Genomic DNA, 18,624 nt, shown 5'->3' with positions numbered 1-18,624 from the left:
ACCTGGAGCAGCAAGGTTGAGTCACCAGCCTCTGCTGTGCTGTCAAGAGGGCTTGGTGCCTGCGAGGGCCGCTGCTGCCCTGGATCTTCCCTCCCCAGCCGCCAGGAAGGCCAGCTCTGTGCGGGCACAGTCCCCAGTGTGGCTCCAGTCCGGCCGCTCACCAGCCCAGCACTGCTGGAGGGCGAGCACACCAACCAGGCAAAAATGTGTCTGTGACTGTCCCCATCGGGGGCTGCACATACATGGTCTGGCCAAGCTGCCTGGACCCCCATGTGTGGGGCTAGGCCTCACAGGACAGATCCTCCGGGAAGGGGCCTGGCTCTGTTGGTCCTGCAGTCTGAAGGAGGATGGTCCCCTGCAGAACAGGCTGCCCCGGGAAACTGTGTGGTGGGAAAAGGAGGCAGATGTGGAGTGGGGACAAGGCACCCCCTTTTTATAGAGGGAAGGAGAGGCTCAGACACAAACAAGAAAGTGTCGGTGACCATCAGAGGAACAGAAACCAGCTCCCTAGTCAGGGCAAAGCATGGCTTTTCTAGATGCCTCCCTGTCAAAATGGGGCCTGGGTGGTTCCCTCCTTTCTGTGGATGACTCTGTGACTGGGGCTGATCTGTCCCCTTTTCTTGGACTTGTCACCTTGCAGCTTCAGTTGTCAGCCGAGTATGACCCTCGTCCTCCATCCCTCCTCCCTCTCAGGGCCGACTGGGGCTGGCAGGGACATTTCAGAGTCATTGTGGGGAAGGCACCTGACCTTGGGGAGGAATGTGGGAAATGTCTGCAGCCTGGAGCAGCCACCCCCCACCTGGGGCTCAGGAATCCGGCCCCCAAGGGAGGTGTGTGTGTGTGTGTGTGTGTGTGTGTGTGTGATTGGAAGAGAAGGGGGGGGTGCAGGGCAGAGCCCAGGAGCGCTGAAGTGTTGGATCACTCCATGAGGTCACCTGCTGAGACTACATGGTTACAGACAGTAAGGATGAACCAATTCTGCCCTTGTGGAGCCGCCAGCACCCAGGTAGAGAGCTGGGTCTCCTAGGGCCCTAGGACTCCTAGGGCCCCCTCAAGCCCAAGGCCACAGATAGAGCTGCAACTTGTGACTTCTCAGGCCCACTGAACCCCAGAACATCAGAGCCCTTTGAAATCAGCACTTAGCACAACCATTCCCCGGTACAGATGTGGGAACTGAGGCCTGAGAGGGGATGGGAAATTGGCCGCAGGTGTGCTAATTATGGCCAGGACTCTGGGGTGGGTGCCTTCCCCATACCCCTCCTGCACCCGGCTTCCTCCTCGCCCCCCCACACCCTCCCACAAGGTCCTACAGGGTTTTTTCTGGGAATCCGTGCCTTGTGAGCGCCCTGAACTACCAGGGTCAGGAGCTGCAGCTGCAGGGCGGAGACGGGGACCCGGCCTCCCTGTGCTCTGGCTGCACAGTAGGATAAGGTTGTGGTAACCAGCAGATGCGCCTCTTTGGGACTGAACCCCGAGAAAAGCGGGAGTAAGGACTCTGCTGCCCTCTCGTGGCCATGCGCAGGGCCAGCCTCCGGCTTTCGGGGCCTGGGGCTGCTGGTCCTCTTCAAGCATCTTTCTCCCAATCCCCTTCCCCTGGAAAGGGCTCTGGGCCGCCGGACGGGCTGGCATCACCTCACTCCCTTATCTCTGAGGCCACCGCCTTGGCCCCCCAAAGCATGATTGTTTGTTTGGTGGTGGTTCCTGGTTGTTTTGGTGATGGATCCTGGAAAAAGGCGGCCTCAGGCCAACAAGGGAGGCCCGGTCTGTTACCCAGAACGCCTGCGTGTGGGGAGACACCCGGTGGTTTCCACGGAGATGGCCCCATCAACCAACACTAGACAGGATGCTTTGAAAATTTAGAGGATATTTATTTTTCAGGAAGGTCCACCACAGCTGACGGGCACTACTGTCCACCGCTCCAGGGGATTTCTCCTTCGCTTTGCGAGAAATGCCCTCTCTTCTTGGAAGTGCCCGTGGGAAGGCTGGGAGGTGAAGAGAAACCATACACAACACTCCAGAGCCTTAAAAAAATAAAGCAACAAACAACCTCCTGCACACGAATACACACATACAAAATAAATAGATGTATAAAAGGCCACTCTCCTCCCGTCCTGGCTGAGGGGCTACTTTGGGAGAGTGGGGCTGGGTGGCTCGGCCCCCCTTCCCCCAGCCAGGATCATCCAGAGGCGAAATGGTATGGAAGTACTGGACAGCCGAAAACAAGGCCTGGCTTCCAGGGGAGGACGGGGCAGGCCCTCTCCCTGGAGCTCAGTGTGGGTAAGGTAACAAAGGAACAAATAAATAAATGAATAAATAGAACCCAACGTGCTCCCAGAGGCCTAAGGGCTTACTTAGGCTGAGGCTCGGGGCCTCTGGGGCCTATTTCCCTGAAAAGAGCAGATCCAGTCACAGGCAGAAAGAATCACAGGGAAAGCACAAGTCCAAAGCCACAGCCCGCCTGACCTCCAGAGCCTGCATCCTTCATATCCTGGGAAAGGCCCGGCGTAGAAGTGAGCCTCAAACCAGCTCTGGAAGGAGGGGTAGACTGTGCCTACTTTCTGGCCCAGCAGGTGCTCAGAGGCTGGGGGGCCCTACCCTTTCTCCTTGGCATTCTGAGACCAGCAGAGCCCCCCCACCCCCTTGCCCTCTGACCTTTCCCCTGACCATCCCCGCAGGAGGGAACTGTCTGTCAAACCTCTGGGTTGGGGCCTGGCCCTCTCCTGCTCCCACTCTTCTCGGACTTCCTGACCTGCCGCATCCTGAGTCAGCTGGGAGAAGTCCTCGTGTGACTACATCACCCCAGCAGCCCATCCTGGTGACCCCTCTGCTCCATTTGGCCACAGATGTCCCCACTGCCTCCATCGGGGCCATGCTCGAAGCTCCCTCCAGGCCAACAGGGAGAAGGCATCAGACAGAAGCGAGAACAGAGAAGGGGGCAGGAGCTGCTGGAATGGACAGTTTGGGCGAGAGGCCGAACCAGACACGTGAAGTTCAAGGGGCTCAGGCAACCCAGGGTCGCTCCTGGAGAAGCAGAGCCGTCTCGGGGCCAGGGAGAGAGCACGGGGCGGGGGTGGGCTGGCCGCTCAGCTGGGCAGCAGCACGTGCTCCAGGAGGTAGGTGACGGAGTCCCAGTGCTTCCAGAGAAGGAAGAGGACGAGGACCAGGAGGGCGGTGCTGGTGATGCGCAGGCGTGTCTTCATGAGGGGCGTGATGAAGTTGGCGATGGTGGACACAAACACCAGGAGCACGGCCATGAGCGCCAGGATCACGTTGATGAACTTGCCCAGCAGAGCCCGCGCGTTGGCGTTCTCCACGCCCTCCAGCTGTACCACCTGCTGCTGCTGTTGCTGCAGCTCCAGCTTAGTAACCCGGGTCAGGCAGGACTCCACGGCCTCCTGCAGGGGTGTGCACACAGGGGTTCAGGGCGGGCAGGCCCCCCGGGCTGCACCCGGCCTGCCCCCCTGAGAAGGCGACCGTCTGCAGCCCTCTCATCTCCGCCGCACCCCATGAGCCATGTGCCCAAACGCCCATCGTCCCTCGCTTGGTGGGGCCCCCCCGCCCCGGGGTCAGTCTCGGGTCGCACCTGGATGTCCCGAGCCCTCTCGTAGGACTGGTAGGCCACCTTCTCCTCCATGCTGGCCAGCTCCTGTTTCAGGTTGGTCATCTCATTCTGGTGGAGCTCGGTCAGGTCATTGAGCTGCTCCTCCAGACGCTCGTACCTAGCCGAGGGACAAGGTGTGTGACAGCAGCCCTGGTCCCCTCACCCCGCTTCTCTCCCCAGGATCAATTTCATTCACCACCACCAACCACCCAGCGTGCTCAGCCCTGTTCCAATTTTAACAGCAAGGACAATGGTAGTTACTATAGACACTGGGCCAAGACTTCACCCACATTATTATTTTTTTTTTTTAAAGATTTTATTTATTTATTTGAGAGAGAGACAGTGAGAGAGAGCATGAGCGAGGAGAAGGTCAGAGAGCGAAGCAGACTCCCCATGGAGCTGGGAGCCTGATGTGGGACTCGATCCCGGGACTCCAGGATCACGCCCTGAGCCGGAGGCAGTCGTCCAACCAACTGAGCCACCCAGGCGTCCCGACTTCACCCACATTATGTCATAGGCTCCTTGTCACCCTCAACTCCATGAGACAAGTACCAGTGTCACCCCATTTTACAGAGAAGACTGAGACACAGAGAGGTGAAGGAACCTGCCTCAGTCACACAGCTCATGAATGGAGGAGTCAGGGACTAACTGACTTCAAGGTGAGCCGCTGAGCTCTGGCCTAAGATGGTCTCCTGGGGACCAGGGACTCAGTGGGACAGACACACAATCCCTGCTCTGCAGGCACACGATGTCCAAAGGTGACCCTTACATGGGCTAGTTTTCAGGCAGGGCTCCCCCTCAATTTCCCAAACCCTCTGCAGACACATAAAGGAGAAAAGAGGAAAAGATGGCCAAGAATCCCAGGGAGCGAGTGCCAAGTGCCCTGCGAGCACAGGGGTGGGGCAGGCAGAGTGGAACTAAGGACCAGAGACTCCAGCATCCGCCAAAGGTTTGAGCTGACTGTGCTGGGTGTTTACATAGTTCGCCTTTACAGGTGTGGACTCATTTAGCCTTCATGAACACTTGGAGTAGGGATTCATGTTATTCCCGCTGCACAGACCGAAGACCAGGTGTGGAGAGCATAAAGTACTTTGCTTAAGGTCAATGGCAGAGTAGAGCTGTGGAGGACAGGCGGAGGCGCCCGGGTGGCTCAGTGGGTTAAGCGTCTGCCTTCCGCTCAGGTCATGATCCCCGGGTCCTGGGATCGAGTCCTGCATCAGGCTCCCTACTCAGCGGGGAGCCTGCTTCTCCCTTTCCCTCTGCCTGCCATCCCCCCTGCTTGTACTCTCTCTCCCTCTCTTACGCGAATAAGATCGTAAAAAAAAAAGAAAAGAAAAGAGCTGGGGTTTGAACCCAGGTAACTTAGCTCCAGAGTCAGTGCTCTTAGACTTTCCAGAGGAGAGGCCACATAGCTGGTCCCTGCCTCGGTTTCCCCTCCTGGACACAGACCCCATAACCACCGAGGAGGGGCGTTCGGGGCCCCTGACACAGGCAGCACCGTCTCCCCATACACGGGTCCCATAACCGTATCTTCCAGCTGCTCTGGCCAGTCTGAGGAAGCCTTTCCAGGGCCTCTTCTGGCTCCTTCCAGCGGCCTGGGACCCTTCTGTGTGTATCTCCATCTGCCCCCCCCCCCCCAGTCCGAGAGCCGGCGCCCATCCCCTCAGGCCGGGCCCGGGGGCACCTACCTGTAGCGCTCCTCCTGCAGACACTGGGTCATGTAGGTGTAGTCTCGCTGCAGCTGAGCCTTCAGGCCCTCCATCGAGTCCTCCAGGTGGGACTGTCCCTCCTTGATCTCCCGCAGCTCCTCCAGCAGCGCGTCCAGGTTTCCGGGGGCCCCGTACAGCGCGCTCAACTTGGGGCTCCCCAGCGCCCCGGCTGGCCCAGCCCCCGAGTTGCTGCCCGCCCCGGCCGAGCTGGCGCTGGCGCTGGAGCACTCGTCATCACTGCCGTACTTGGGGCTGGACACGAGCGTGGCGCTGCCGCTCAGCGCCCGGGCCGCCTCCTCGGGGGCCCCGTCGTCCAGAGGGTCCTTCAAGTGGGCGATGTTGTCGGCGCTGCCGAACTTGTTGCGGATCAGGCTGGCGAACTCCCGGGGCTTGGACACCACGGCGGTGTGGGTGGCCTGCGAGAGGCCCGAGAGGCTGCCCTTGACGCCCTCCACCACGCCGCCCCCGAAGCCACTGATGCCGGCGCGCACGTTGGCGCCCACGTCCTTCAGCCCCTGCTGCATGTCCCGCAGCACGTCCTTGGGCTGCCGCGAGGGCCCGTTCTGCTCTATCTCCTTCAGGCGCCGCCGGTAGTGCTCCAGCTTCTTGTGCAGCTGCGCGATGGTCTGGGCCGACTTCTGGTTCTTCTTCTCGAACACCTGCTTGATGCGCGAGGCCTGCTGCTTGTCCGCGTTGTTGGCCAGCTTCAGGTACTCGGCCACGTTGTCGTCCCGCGCCTCCTGCTCGATCTTGATCTGCTCGGTGATCTTCAGGATCTTCTGGTGCAGGTGGTCGATGGCGGCCTTGGTCCGCTGGGGGTCCGGGGCACCGTCCGCCACATCCAAGCTCATGGGGCCATCAGTGTCACCATGGCCTGGGCCGCCAGGGAGGCTCAGGGCCACGAGGTCTCCCTTGTCGACCTGGGGAAGAAGCAAACAGGGCAAGCATGGGTGAATCGTGAAACCACAGCAGGTGACGTGGCAGGAATCTCTCACGTGTCCGTGGACACCTGTGGACTTGGTCTCTCTGCCTGGGGGGTAGATGCAAGATGAATAGGAAGGCTCAAGGCAGGAGTCCAAAATAACAACACAGTATTCCTTTTCCAACTACCATTTAAAAAAAAAAAAAAAGACTTTATTTCTTAAGTAATCTCTACACACGACGTGAGGCTTGAACCCACAGCTCTGAGATCAAGAGCTACACACTCTACCAACTGAGCCAGCCAGGCTCGTATTTGGAAACATCTGTGATCTACATGATTCTCACAACATCCCTAAAAGGCAGTCCAGGAGGATCTACTCCTCCTCTGGCCCAGAGTTCAAGCAAGTTGCCCAGGGACACCCAGATACGACACAATGGAACCTCGGACCCAGGACGCTTGTTGTCCCTTCCCATGGACCAAGCCAGTCTGAGGCTTCAGTGGAGAGTCATGCGACTGGCTGGTCGGCCATGAGACAAGTTGTCCCTCTGGACTCAACCTCCCCAAAAGGCTCCGGCCTGCAGCAGGCCTCTCCCCAAGTGCTGACCGAAGCCTATACCTTGGCCCCACGCAGGCGCAGGAAGCCTCTCCGCCCTCCCCACCCCGGCTTCCCTGATGAAGTTGGGTAGGTCTCCCGCCTCTGCGGACACCCCTCCCAGCCCCTCCATCACCTTCCAGGTCTCTCGAGGAGTCGTCAGCAACCTCCTCCGCTTCATGTTGCTGGGAGAACCCGGCCCGGCCCGGTCTCCCAGCTGCGGGAGGAGAGCACGGCCCCACCCACCCTGCGGGCTGGGGCCTGGAGATTCAAGTCCCAGAAGCAACCCCGAGGGCCAAGGGCAGCAGGGACGGGTCCGGGAGCCTGGGGGCAGCAGGGCCCAGCTCGGGGGTGGGTGAACGTACAGGAAGGAGAGGACAGCCCCTTTCCACACCAGCAGGCAGGCTTCCCAAGTGCATCAGGACGGCAGAGAGGAGAAGAGAGGCTGAGAAGGGATGGGGGCGGTGGGGAGAAAGGAAAGAGAGGGCGCAGGAGATAGGAAAGATGGGAAACCCGGGGTCAGACGAACACGGGCGGGTCTGGAGTCCTGCTCTCGCAGGGCCAGTTCCCCCTCAGCTACTGGAGGATCTCTCTGTCCGCAGCTGGGTCCCCAGTGTCTTATCGCCATGCAAGAACGGAAGCGGCAGGAAATGGCTCAACCCCATGTATTTTTACACACAGCAACCCCCAGGACGGCCGGGTCGGATCATTCGCTCTTCGTGTGTGTGGGGCGGGATGAGGTATGTGTGGGGGAAGGGGTTAAACACAAAGAGAGTGGCCCGGTCACACACACCGGAACCGGAAGCAGCCTGTGCCAATTACAGGCAGAAGTCACTGCACTCGGCTTCTGCTGAGGTGCAAAGTTATTGGAAAACACTATTGAAAACAAAAGCCCTGCCAAAATCAGGGGAGGGTGGCTCCTCTGCCGGCTTCCTCTGAGGCCTTTTCAGGTCACAGCGCCCCTGGGGATGCTGGGGACAATGTCGATCCCTTTTCCAGTTCCTCCCCTTACATTTGCTTTGGGGGGTCTCCCTTGGTGTCTCCTGGCCCTCCCTCCAGGTGCTCAGACCTCCAAAACTCTGGTGCCCCGGATTTTCTGACCTTGTACACCAGAGGGGCCAACTCCACAGTCTCCTTTAAATGATCTGTCCCAAGGTCTAACGGCTACGCCAGTTCGACTTAAAACCCCATCCCGCAGTTAAACCCCTTTCTCCTGTGCTATTCCTGCAGTGAAGACAAACAGTCTGCCTCTCCATTGTCCTGACCCTCCGTAGTCTCACCTGAGAAATGGGATAATCCTGCCTAGGCTTAGGTCTTTGTGAGGATTACACCAGACGATGTCTAGCAAGCACTTAGCCCAGTGTGGGGCATACAGAAGGCACTCATAAATGCTGTCCAGATCTAGGCAGCACAATTTGGGGTGGGGTGGGGCGGGGTGGGGGATGAAGTTTAATTAAGAGATTATACCAATCAATGCACTCAATATTGATATGACAGTGTAGATACTGCAATACAAAAAATTCGATTCTCTAGGAACATAGGACTTTTTTTAAAAGAGCAGGACCCATGTGGAGAAGGCAAGGGAAGGGGCAGAGAGAGACTGAAGCAGGCTCCATGCTCAGCAGAGCCCAGCACAGAGCTGGAACGCATGACCCTGTGATCATGATCCAAGCCGAAATCAAGAGTCAGACGCTCAAATGAACACACGACTTTTAAGATGAAATAATCAGGCCCTTTGCTAAGGCCACTGTGCTTCCAAAGATGCTCAATTCTCTTTCCCCTTCTTGGTGGGAGGAAAAAAAAACATTCAAAAAGTGAGTTTGGGGTCTGGCTGAAGCCTGGCTTAATGCTCAGCACTGGGCGGTTTGCTGTCTCTACAAGGAGCAGAGCATCTGTTGCAGGGCCGGGAGGGGTGTGGGAGGAGCTAATGAGATAGGGATGCCGTGAAAAGAAGTGCTTCAGGACTCCGAGGGTGTATAACATAGCAACTCTCCCCCTACCTTGGCTTTACTCCGGCAGCTTGGTGCATCTCCTCCCATGACTTAGAGTCTGTCTAGCTTACAAATGGAAAAGCAGAGTGGAAGCCAGCTATGAAATCCCCATGAATGAGAGGAGAACAGACCTTCCTGGCTGAATGAGCTGGAGCCCTGATGGTGGGCTGCAGTGGCCTGGGGCTGGGGTCCTGGCCCCCTTGACTGCCTCTCCCCCCTGCCCTGGGACCCAGACTTGAGCCTGGTGGTCCCATAGCAGGACACTAGCTCCTTCCCGCCCCTCCACTGGCATCGACCACACTTGGATCCCGCTGGGTGCCTCTAGTCACAGAACAGCCTCCCCCCGCCCTTCTCCCCATAGAGGATGACGCGTGTTGGAGTTGGAGGAAGGTGGGGAGTTCTCCTTCCTCCACCGAGGACCCCCCCCCACAGCAGCAGGACCCCTTCAGGACTGAACTCAGAGTGATTAAGGGAAAGGAAGCCAAGGAGGTGGCAGACAGCAGGCAGAGGTAGAAGAGGGAGAATACTTTAACAAAGGAAGGAAAATGCTGGCATAAGATGATAAAACGATGAAGGATAGAAAAAGCAGAGGAGGAGAAAGAGATATGAAAAAAAAAGCACACACAGGGGTGCCTGGGTGGCTCAGTGGGTTAAAGCCTCTACCTTCGGCTCAGGTTATGATCTCAGGGTCCTGGGATCGAGTCCCGCATCGGGCTCTCTGCTCGGCGAGGAGCCTGCTTCTCCCTCTCTCTCTCTCTGCCTGCCTCTCTGCCTACTTGTGATCTCTGTTTGTCAAATAAATAAATAAAATCTTTAAAAAATAAAAAAAGCACACACACAGAACAAAAAGCATAAAGAAAGGCAGTTGAGACTGCAGCATTACGGACAACAGCCAGGAAGGGAAGCAGCCCAAGGGCCCATGGACGGACGAACGGATGAAGAAGAGCGGGTCCGTGTGTACCACGGAATCCCACTGGGCCAGAAAGAAGAGCGAAACCTTGTCATTTCCAAGGGCACGGATGGAGCTCGAGAGTGTAATGCTGAGCGAATAAATCAGTCAGAGAAAGACAAATGCCATATGATTTCACTCACACGTGGAATCTAAAAGACAAAATAAATAAACAAAACCAAAAACAGACTCCTAAATACACAGAACAAACTGGTGGGGGGGGCGGGAAGGGGATGGGTGAAACAGGACAAGGGGACGCGGATTTAGCTTTAGAGTCCTGGCTCTGTCCCCCAAGGGCTGTGTGCCCTTGGAAACGTCACGAACTCTTCTGGGACTCCATTTTCTCATCTGGGAAAGGGAAGTGATGCCCCCTCCCTCAAAGGGGTTGTCAGGAGTGTGACAACAGACACTGAGTGAAAGCAAGGGTCACAGGACCATCTCGGGGCATCCAACAGGTGCTCAAAACCAAAACTAAATTGGTTCTTCACACTCGCTCGTGTGGCTGTACATTTCAAAGCGAAATAACAAGTGCTGGTGCGGAGGGAGGAAAACCAGAGCCCTCACGCCCCGCTGGCAGGAACGTAAAGATGTGTAGCCGCCGTGGGAAGCAGTTTGGGGGTTCCCTCAGTAAGTTCAACACGGGTCCGCCGTATGACCCACCAATTCCACTCCTGGGTCTACATCCAAGGAAATTTTAAAAATGGGTGTTCAGGGGTGTCTGGATGGCTCAGTCCTTAAGTGTCTGCCTTCGGCTCAGGTCATGATCCCGAGGTCCTGGTATCGAGCCCCGAATCGGGCTCCCTGCTTGCTAGGAAGCCTACTTCTCCCCCTGCCGCTGCCCCTGCTTGTGCTCCCTCTCTCGTTCTCTCTGACATATAAATAAATAAATAAAATCTTCAAAAAAAAAAAAAGAGTCCAATTCTTGGTTTCAGCTCAGGTTGTGATCTCAAGGTCGTGAGATCGAGCTCCGCATCAGGCCAAGCATCACAGCGAACATCACAGCGGAGTCTGCTTGAGACTCTCTCTCCCTCTGCTTGTGTCCTACCCCCTGCACACTCACTCTCTTTAAAATAAATAAATCTTAAAAAAAAAACATAAAAATATTTTAAAGGCTTTATTTATTTATTTAAGAGAGAGAGAGAGCGCGCGGGTGTGTTCAAGCAGGGGAGTGGCAGGCAGAGGGAGAAGCAGGCTCCCCGTGGAGCAGGGAACCTGATGTGGGGCTCCATCCCAGGACCCTGGGATCATGACCCGAGCTGAAGGCAGTCGCTTAACCAACTGAGCCACCCAGGCGCCCAATTAAAATATTTTTAAAAATAAAAATGGGTGTTCAAACAAGCGCTTATACGCAGATGCTCCCAGCAGCACTTCTCACAAGAGCCAAAGTGTGGACACAACTCAGATGTTCATTAGCCAGCGAATGGGCCCACCCACGAGTACGACCGTACAATGGAATCTTATTTGGCCATAAAAGGAACGAAGTAGCATGGATATATATTACGATGCGGGTGAACTTCAAGAAGATCACACTAAAGCAGAGGAAGCCAGACACAAACGGTCACACCCCGAAGGATTTCCATGCATGTGAAATGCCAGAATGGCTCAATCCACAGAGACAGAAGCCAGACTGGCGGTGGTCAAGTGCTGGCGGCAGGGGAGGAGCAGGCCGTGGCTACTTCCCGGGTCTGGGTTTCCTACGGGAGGTGCTGACCATCTTCTGAAACTAGACAGTAGTGGTGATTACCAAACCTGGATGTGGAAGGCAAGGGGTCCTACAACCTCAGCTCCAAGTAACATCCTATCAGGGTGGGCCTGCGGGAGGCTACCTGGGTCCTTCGTCTTACGGTCTCATTTTCAACAGGGCAGAAGCTCTTTCTAATGCACTCCCAACCCCCTATCCTGGGGCCGAGTCCAGATCGCTCAAGCCCTGGTCACTGGCAGGTGAAAACTCCCTGGGGCCCCCAGCCAGAGCAGAGCAGTGAATGCACTACCCAGGTATCACCGCGCCTCTCAAAATTGTCACAGGCCACCTAGCGTTTTGTCCACAACCCGTGACCAGCACCATTCCTGGAACTGCGGCCCCAGCACCACGGTCTCCCCCCACCACCCTGATGCACCTGACTCCAAGATGAAGCCCTATGCACGGGCCAGGCCAGTTCTCACAACGGGAGAATAGTGAAGGAAGGGCCATGCTTCCTCCCACAGTGCTGTTCCATCCCCAGGAGGCCACGTCATGCCCCCCACTCCCTGTACCTACTGGCCAGAGCTGAGGTCATAGTCCTTGCTCTGAACCGTGACTGAGGTCCAAGAAGTCCTGGTGAATGTTCTGGAAAAGCCGGAGATGGGATGCTGCCTAAAGCATCCAGGGTGCAACTTTCTCTCTTCCTCTCCCTGCTTCCTGCTCCTGGAAGCACCCCCTTCACGTGGCTTCCTGGAACCATGGACTCTCCTCCCTGCCCCCTTCCGGCAACTCTGAATGAAGCCGGATTAGGCACACTGCCAGATGGGCTCAGGCTCCTTTGGGGCTCCTGGGGCTCCCACCTCCTCCCAGGCCTGAGCCCACGCCCTCTGTGAAGCTGGGTCCAGACCTGGGGTAACAGCCCGCCCTCCTGCACAGCAACCAACCAGCCTGGCCACCCAGATCCCTGCAGCCAAGAGCACACGGTACATGCTCCAGGGCCAGAAAGCATCTGGCTTTCAGAAAGCTCTGCGCTGGGAGGGAAAGGGACCAGCCACTGTCAGATGGGGATAGTGGTTCTAGTTCTCTAGCAGCAGACAAAATACACGAAGCGATCTTCAAGGGGAACCATGCCGACAAGCACCACTTGCAAGGTCGGAGCGCTCCACCCCTGTGCTCCCAGGTCCCCACGAGACTGCAGAGGGCTCTCAGCCTGATTCCCCGCCCCAGGGGACAAGAGTCCCTTCCCGGATTTACGAATTACCACTGTTAGGGTCCCCAGGGCAGGCTGACCCAGAAAATGAGGACTTCCTGTCATAGCTCTCTGCTCAGGGACCAGAAAGCCAACACTAAGGTCACTCTTAGACAAGGAAAAAAGAGGAGAAGGGAGGGGAGAAGAGCCCTAGAGTGTCCATGTCCCTTTAGGAGAACAGGCAGCCCCTGCCATCCTGGGACAGGTGGTCTTTGGGCTCCCTCCTGGAGGGGGAACAAGAGGGTCTGCGGGTCCGGCCCAGCGGGCTGAGGTCCAGGCAGGTTGCTGTCCTGAGCAGGTCTGGGCTTCCAGAGGCTAAGAGCCCTGAAGGCCAGTGTAATGGCTGCTGTGGGGCCCACATGACTCAGTGGAGATGCTGCCCTCTGCTGACTTCTCACCCCGGGGCCTCCGATCTGAGCACCCCTCTCGGGAGGGAGAACACTCAGATTCACTCTTTCTACCAGTCGAGTACCTCTACCTCTGAGAGGGGAAGGGAAGCCAGCCGGGGCCAGGACAGTCGTGGCCAGCTAACACCCTTCTGCCTGAAGAGGCAGTTTGACCTGACTGGGAAGCACAGAGAAAAGCGATCTGACTTCTCCCACACCAACCTGACATTCCAGCTGGAGCTGGAAACAGGATCCTAAACCCTGGTCCTCAAAACAGGACCAGGGGCTGCCCCCACCCTCCCAAATCAGCAGGCCCAGCCCATGGGGCCGCTGGCTCTTTCTCTGCCCTGTGGGGATGGGAGGGCAGTGGCCCAGCTGCAGCGCTGGACACACCATCCCAGCTGACCCAGGCACCCCGACGTGGGAAAGGCGCAGAGGGAGGGGGAAGGGGACAGTACCAGCCCGCCCGGCGGTTCCACCGGTGCCTGGGATCCTAAGCGGCTTTTCTCTGGAGGGCGGGGAGGCAAATGCTGAGAGCACTTCATGGGACACACGTGGGGCCTTATGTATCCCGGGTCTGTCCGCTGGGGTACAGGGAGTACCTGCAGCGAGGCCCCAGCCACCATCAGGGGGATTCGACGGACAGAAGCCTGATGGCTCTGGTGCCCTCCCCGCATTGCCCCTTCCCTCCTGACATGGCATGGCCTTGGTGGCTTTACAAGGAACTGTATGCTGCAACGAGAGATTTGAGGGCGTGGAGCATATCCTTTCGGACCGCACGTGCAAGCTCAAGGCAGTGGGTACTGTGGTGAAGGCCACCCTTAGCTAATGCCTCCAGCCGGCAGGCGCTGCCTCCCATGGGGCCCTCAGGGCCACCCTCTTCTCTCCCTCCCCTAGCCCTCGGCTTCCCGTCCCTTATGACAGGCCCACCTACTGGCTCTGGTCAAATCCATGCCCCGCCCCCAGCCACCTCATCCCCGGACCCACTGACAAGGCACCTGACTCCGCCACCTCCTCACATCCACAGCTTCCTGGGACTGCCCAAAGCTACCCTCCTGCCCTGGGGCCTCCTCCCGTCTCCACCCCGCAAGTTCTCCAAAAGCTCTGGGCACCCAGCACTTAGCTCCTTCCGGACTCCCCACTGTCCGCCTGGGGTCAGGGCTCTGGGATCCTCCCAACCCTCACTCCCTGGCAGTGTTTCTCTGTAGACAGAAGCGATCACAGCCAGGCACACGCCTCCCACTTAACCTCCCATTAGCTCCTCTGGTTCTAAGACGAGTGATACATGGCCACTAGAGGCATCTGTGCCAGGGTGCAGCCGTGCTCCTGCAAAAGACCCCCTGACCCAACCCCAAGGGCCCTCCCGACACTCCTCAGGCTAGGCGTGTGGAGGCCTGGAAGCCTGGTGTTCACCCTCTCCTCCCCACTCCCATCCACAAAGAGCTCTCTGTAATGGGGAGGGGGCCACACCTTGAGAGACCAGAGAGTGAGCATGAGCTCCTGGCTTTCTCCCAACCCTGACCCGTGAACTTGCCTCCTCCCACCCTCTAGGGGCCTCACCTGTGTAGGTCCTGTGTCCCGAAGCCGTGCAGGTGAGGGGGTGCCAGGACCTCTGAGGCTCCAGCTTTCCCCGGACTGGGCCAGTCCCCCAGGGTCACAGTCCCTGGGCAGCATGGGGCTTGCCAAGGGAAGCCGGGGTCTGCGAGCGGGTGTGCCCAAGCTCCCAGCCTCTGCAGCCGCCATCTCTAGCCTGACGGGGATTAGGGGCGGATTGCTCTGGGAGATTTCCCCTCCCCTGGGGCTCACAGGCTGTTGCTTCCCATCTGGGAGGAGACAGGCAGGATCACTGAGCGGGTAGACCCAGATGTGATGAGGTGCCCCCCAACCCTGCTCTGCCCATCCTCAAGTCCAGCTGCTGCCACAGTGAGTTCAGGGAGCACGAGGAGCCCCAGGTTTGACAGGCAACAACTCCACCCCTGGTGGGGGAGGCAGAGATACAACATGCAAGGACACGTGTACCGGCATTACCACCCACCTAGATGGGCACTCTGCTCGTCCCCTCCCATCGTACATGCCTCCCACCATCAGAAGCCCTTCTCTCAGAGTCACGGTCCCATGAACTCCCTTTCTTCACCTCCTAGAGGAACTAGGGCTCCTATCCAGGCTTCCAAGATGTAAAGATCTCGAAAGCCAGAAAGGCTGGAGCCTGGAGGGGATTCCCTGTCAGATCCTAACATAGCCATCTCAGCCTGGAGCCCCCTACCCCTGCTGCCCTGCCCCCAGGCTTAGGGCACCATCACTCCCGAGGCACCCTCCCTACCCGAGAGCTCCCTGCTGGAGTCAGGACCCAGCCAGCCTCAGCCGAGGGACTCCTCTGCTCTCCGATTTTCTTCCACAAATCCACTCTACTCGGACACCACCGCAACTACTTCTCCACTGGCTTCTGCTCCCCTTTCCCTTGCTCTCCTCCCCACCCCACCCCAACACCCCCAGCATGGCTCAGGCAAAAACACCTAACATCAAACACAGAGGACAAACTCACAGCAGTCCCTCCCTCCTTGGACTTCATCTTGACGTTCCCAGCAGGAAATCCTGTGAGTGGCCAGCAGAGGGGGCCAGAGAGCCACGGTTGAGGCGAGCACGCCGCGAGCTGCCGGACAGGGTGGCCTGCAGCGGTCAGGGCCGGGCTGGGTGTCTCAGGGAGGCTTCCGAAGCAGAATCACCAAGGGCACGGATCTTGCACCTCCTTGAGCCAGCCGAGGGACTCAGAGCTTTAATACTGAGGGTCCACACGTGGTAGGGTGGTCCCAAGAAGGTGCAAAGAGATAAGGAGAGCCCAGGGCCTATCTCTGGGGCCCAATGCCAGGGCACGCAGCCAAAAACACCAAGACCAGAAATCCCCACACCCTGGGCTCGTGAAACCTACAAACATTAATGGTGGCGGATGACTTGGGAGTTTGTGACGACAGGAAACTAGCAAAAGCCCATCACACAGGTCCCAATTTCTGGAGGCCAGCTCAGCTGGGTGCAGTCGGGAAACACCTCCAGCAGCTTCTGACATCTGCCAACGATCCCCCTCCCACCGCATTCGATCTTTACTTTATGCTCTGGCATTACGCATCGTTCCCCTTGCGTAATAGTTATGTCTAAATGGGCTTAGGTCTTACTTCCCCTAGGAAGGCACGAATCACATCTTCAATATATCCGAGCCCCTCGCTGTGCCCAGCATAGCCCTGACCCTCCCTCCATAGGCAGAATGACCGAATGACTTAGCTCATCAAGCAGCAACAGACACAGTCCATCCTCTGTGGCTCTGTCGGACGCGGCCACACACAGCCTAGTCTTCTCCTACAAAGACGTCCCTCTCCTTCTAATACTCATGACAATCCTATAAAATAATATCTACAGCAAAGTGTTCAGGGACCAAAATTTTCAAAAGCTGTTTTTGCATGTACTCTTAATGCGTTCTAGACAAGAACCTTTTGGCTACTTCAAAATTGTCATCAAAAGACTTTACTTTTTCTAAATCCAGACCAGCTCTTACTGATTTTTCCCCCCAGTATTTCTCACTGCAAAAGTGTGTGGTTTTTTGTAAGATCTTGTTTTTAAATCATCTCTACACCCAACGTGGGTCTCAGACTCACAGCCCTGAGATCAAGAGTCACATGCTCCACTGACCGAGCCAGCCAGATTCCCCTGCAAAAGTGTTTTCTAACTAACTACTTAAGAAATTTTGGTTGGAAAACATCCACAACCAATTAAAAAAGCCATAATTTTAAAGGTCTTATTTTTGTATATTATGTGTCAAGTCAAATTCAGCATAATGCCTAAAAGTGCTTCAAAAAATATTTGTTGAATAAATGGAACAATTAAAAAAAAAACAAAAAAACCAACCACCACTCACCTCTCTCCCTGCCTCCCTCCTTTCTAGGCTCCACCAAGCTAAGATCTGCAACCTTTCCCTACAAGCAGAGCAGAAAAAGGCTGTGCCTGCAGGAGTCCAGAACCGGGGAAGGGGCTGGGAAAGCTAAGCTCTGGGACTCTCTCATGAGCTCTCACTCTTCGGACTGCCCAGGATCGTGAAGGCTTTGAAGCACCATGAAGAGGTTCCTGCAACACAACGCACCACCAAGACAACGCAAGGAGAGTCACCGTCCACAGGCCTCCGCCGTCTCCCTCCTGGGAGGGTTCAGCTCCTTGGCTCTGGAGGACAGCCCACCCGTCCGCACCATAACTGAACAGCAGGGCAAAGGCGGGTGGAGTGCAGGGGTGAACCAACAGTCTGCTAAGAGAAAAGGAACAAACAGGATTCAGGGGGAGGACTGCCTGGCAAGCCAGAGGAAGAGAGATCCCTTTTCCTCTAGAGTCTGTTCTTGTCTTTAGATGTAGGAAATGTTCCCAGACCTGCCAAGGACACAGAACTTCTGGCCCCGGGGGCGGGGAGCAGGGAGCCCGAGGCGTTGTGGTGAGGTGGTAGGAGAGGGGATGTGAGCCCTGGATCTGGGTCTGAGTTCCACACTCACTCTGGGACCTCAGTCAAGTTCGCATAGGCCCTGAGGCTCAGTGTCCCCGAGGCCAATGGGAGGGATATGTGAAGAGTAGGGGAGACTGGAAGGCTGAAGGGAAATGCATCCCAGGAAGACTCACCAAGGCTGGGCTCCGTGAGGGCTGCCTGAGCCTTCCAGAAGCACAGCAGAGGGCCTGGAGCCCGAGGGCTGCCCTAAATCCTCTGCCCGTGGCTCACTAGTGATGTGGCCTCCATGGGGCCTACACCTGCTCCTCCACCAGCCCAGGAGAAGGCAGCGGGACCCCGAAAGCAGGAGCCCGGAGGCCTTCAGGAATGAGACCAGGGAGGGGGCATCTGGAGGCGGGAGGAGAGGGTGAATGAGCCCCACCCCGGAGGCTCTCCATCCCCAAGCCTCAGTTTTCCTGGCTGCAAAATGGTACATCTGATCAACTCACCAGGCTGTAGCGAAGCTCAAAGGGGACACGCCTGGCACACTGTAGGTTTTACTGCACAAGATGACAAGGTGACAAAGGCTGAGGCTCCCTCACCCCACGTGTATGTCCTTGCACATGCTCACACACCGCATTGTCACTCCACGAGGTACCTGGGAAACGGGGCCTGGGATGGGAAGAGCCAGAAAAGCAGTTGCCACCTGAAGCCAAGTGGAAAGGGGTAGGCAGGTGTGGGAGAGTCGCAGTGGGCACTCAAGCACTGGGCTTGCAAAGGACATGAACCCCAGAGCAACCTCCTTCTGCAAAAAGAAGGTGCTCCTGGGTGAATGTCACCACATGCACTTGCTGGTAGGGAGCCCTCTGGCTGTCCGGGACGCAGGCCCTAGGTCAGCCAAGACAGGGCAGTCCCTGTGGCTCCCGCACATGAGCCCAGGCAGCTGGGCCGGGGCAGGTGTCTCTGGTGGCAAGCTCTCCACCTTCCCAGTTAGCCTGAGTCTGGGGTGACAGATGGGCCGGTGGCATCCCAGGAGGGGACACTGGACCCTGGGCACTGGATGGGAGCCCGGCTCCTGCGCTGGACCAGCA

At 57.2% G+C, this 18,624-nt stretch overlaps 1 protein-coding gene and 1 long non-coding RNA gene across 4 annotated transcripts in view; both read right to left on the bottom strand.

Moving 5' to 3' along the window:
* Positions 1-1,844: 1,844 nt before the first annotated feature.
* Positions 1,845-18,624, bottom strand: part of TMCC2 (transmembrane and coiled-coil domain family 2) — a 37,740-nt gene continuing 20,960 nt past the window's right edge. Inside the window, exons 1-4 of one of the 3 annotated variants that reach the window (XM_044267733.1) lie at positions 18,043-18,107; positions 5,290-6,230; positions 3,584-3,719; positions 1,845-3,395 (exon numbers count right to left, since the gene is read on the bottom strand). In XM_044267733.1, the coding sequence (XP_044123668.1) occupies positions 3,084-3,395; positions 3,584-3,719; positions 5,290-6,161 (1,320 nt within the window). In that variant the 5' untranslated portion in view covers positions 6,162-6,230; positions 18,043-18,107 and the 3' untranslated portion in view covers positions 1,845-3,083. Of the gene's footprint in view, positions 3,396-3,583; positions 3,720-5,289; positions 6,231-6,960; positions 7,068-18,042; positions 18,108-18,624 lie in introns of those variants that run through there. The other 2 variants (XM_044267732.1, XM_044267731.1) reach the window with 2 other exon arrangements.
* On the bottom strand, positions 9,578-17,290 carry LOC122918836. The gene is made up of 3 exons (XR_006386686.1): positions 17,207-17,290; positions 9,908-9,916; positions 9,578-9,600 (listed from the first exon to the last, which is right to left on the bottom strand). It is a non-coding gene; the product is annotated as an uncharacterized LOC122918836 (long non-coding RNA).

The sequence above is a fragment of the Neovison vison genome, chromosome 10 (assembly GCF_020171115.1).
Source record: "Neovison vison isolate M4711 chromosome 10, ASM_NN_V1, whole genome shotgun sequence".
Lineage (NCBI taxonomy): Eukaryota > Metazoa > Chordata > Mammalia > Carnivora > Mustelidae > Neogale > Neogale vison.
The sequence above is the reverse complement of the archived record's forward strand: the minus strand, read 5'-3'. Positions and strand labels throughout refer to the sequence as shown.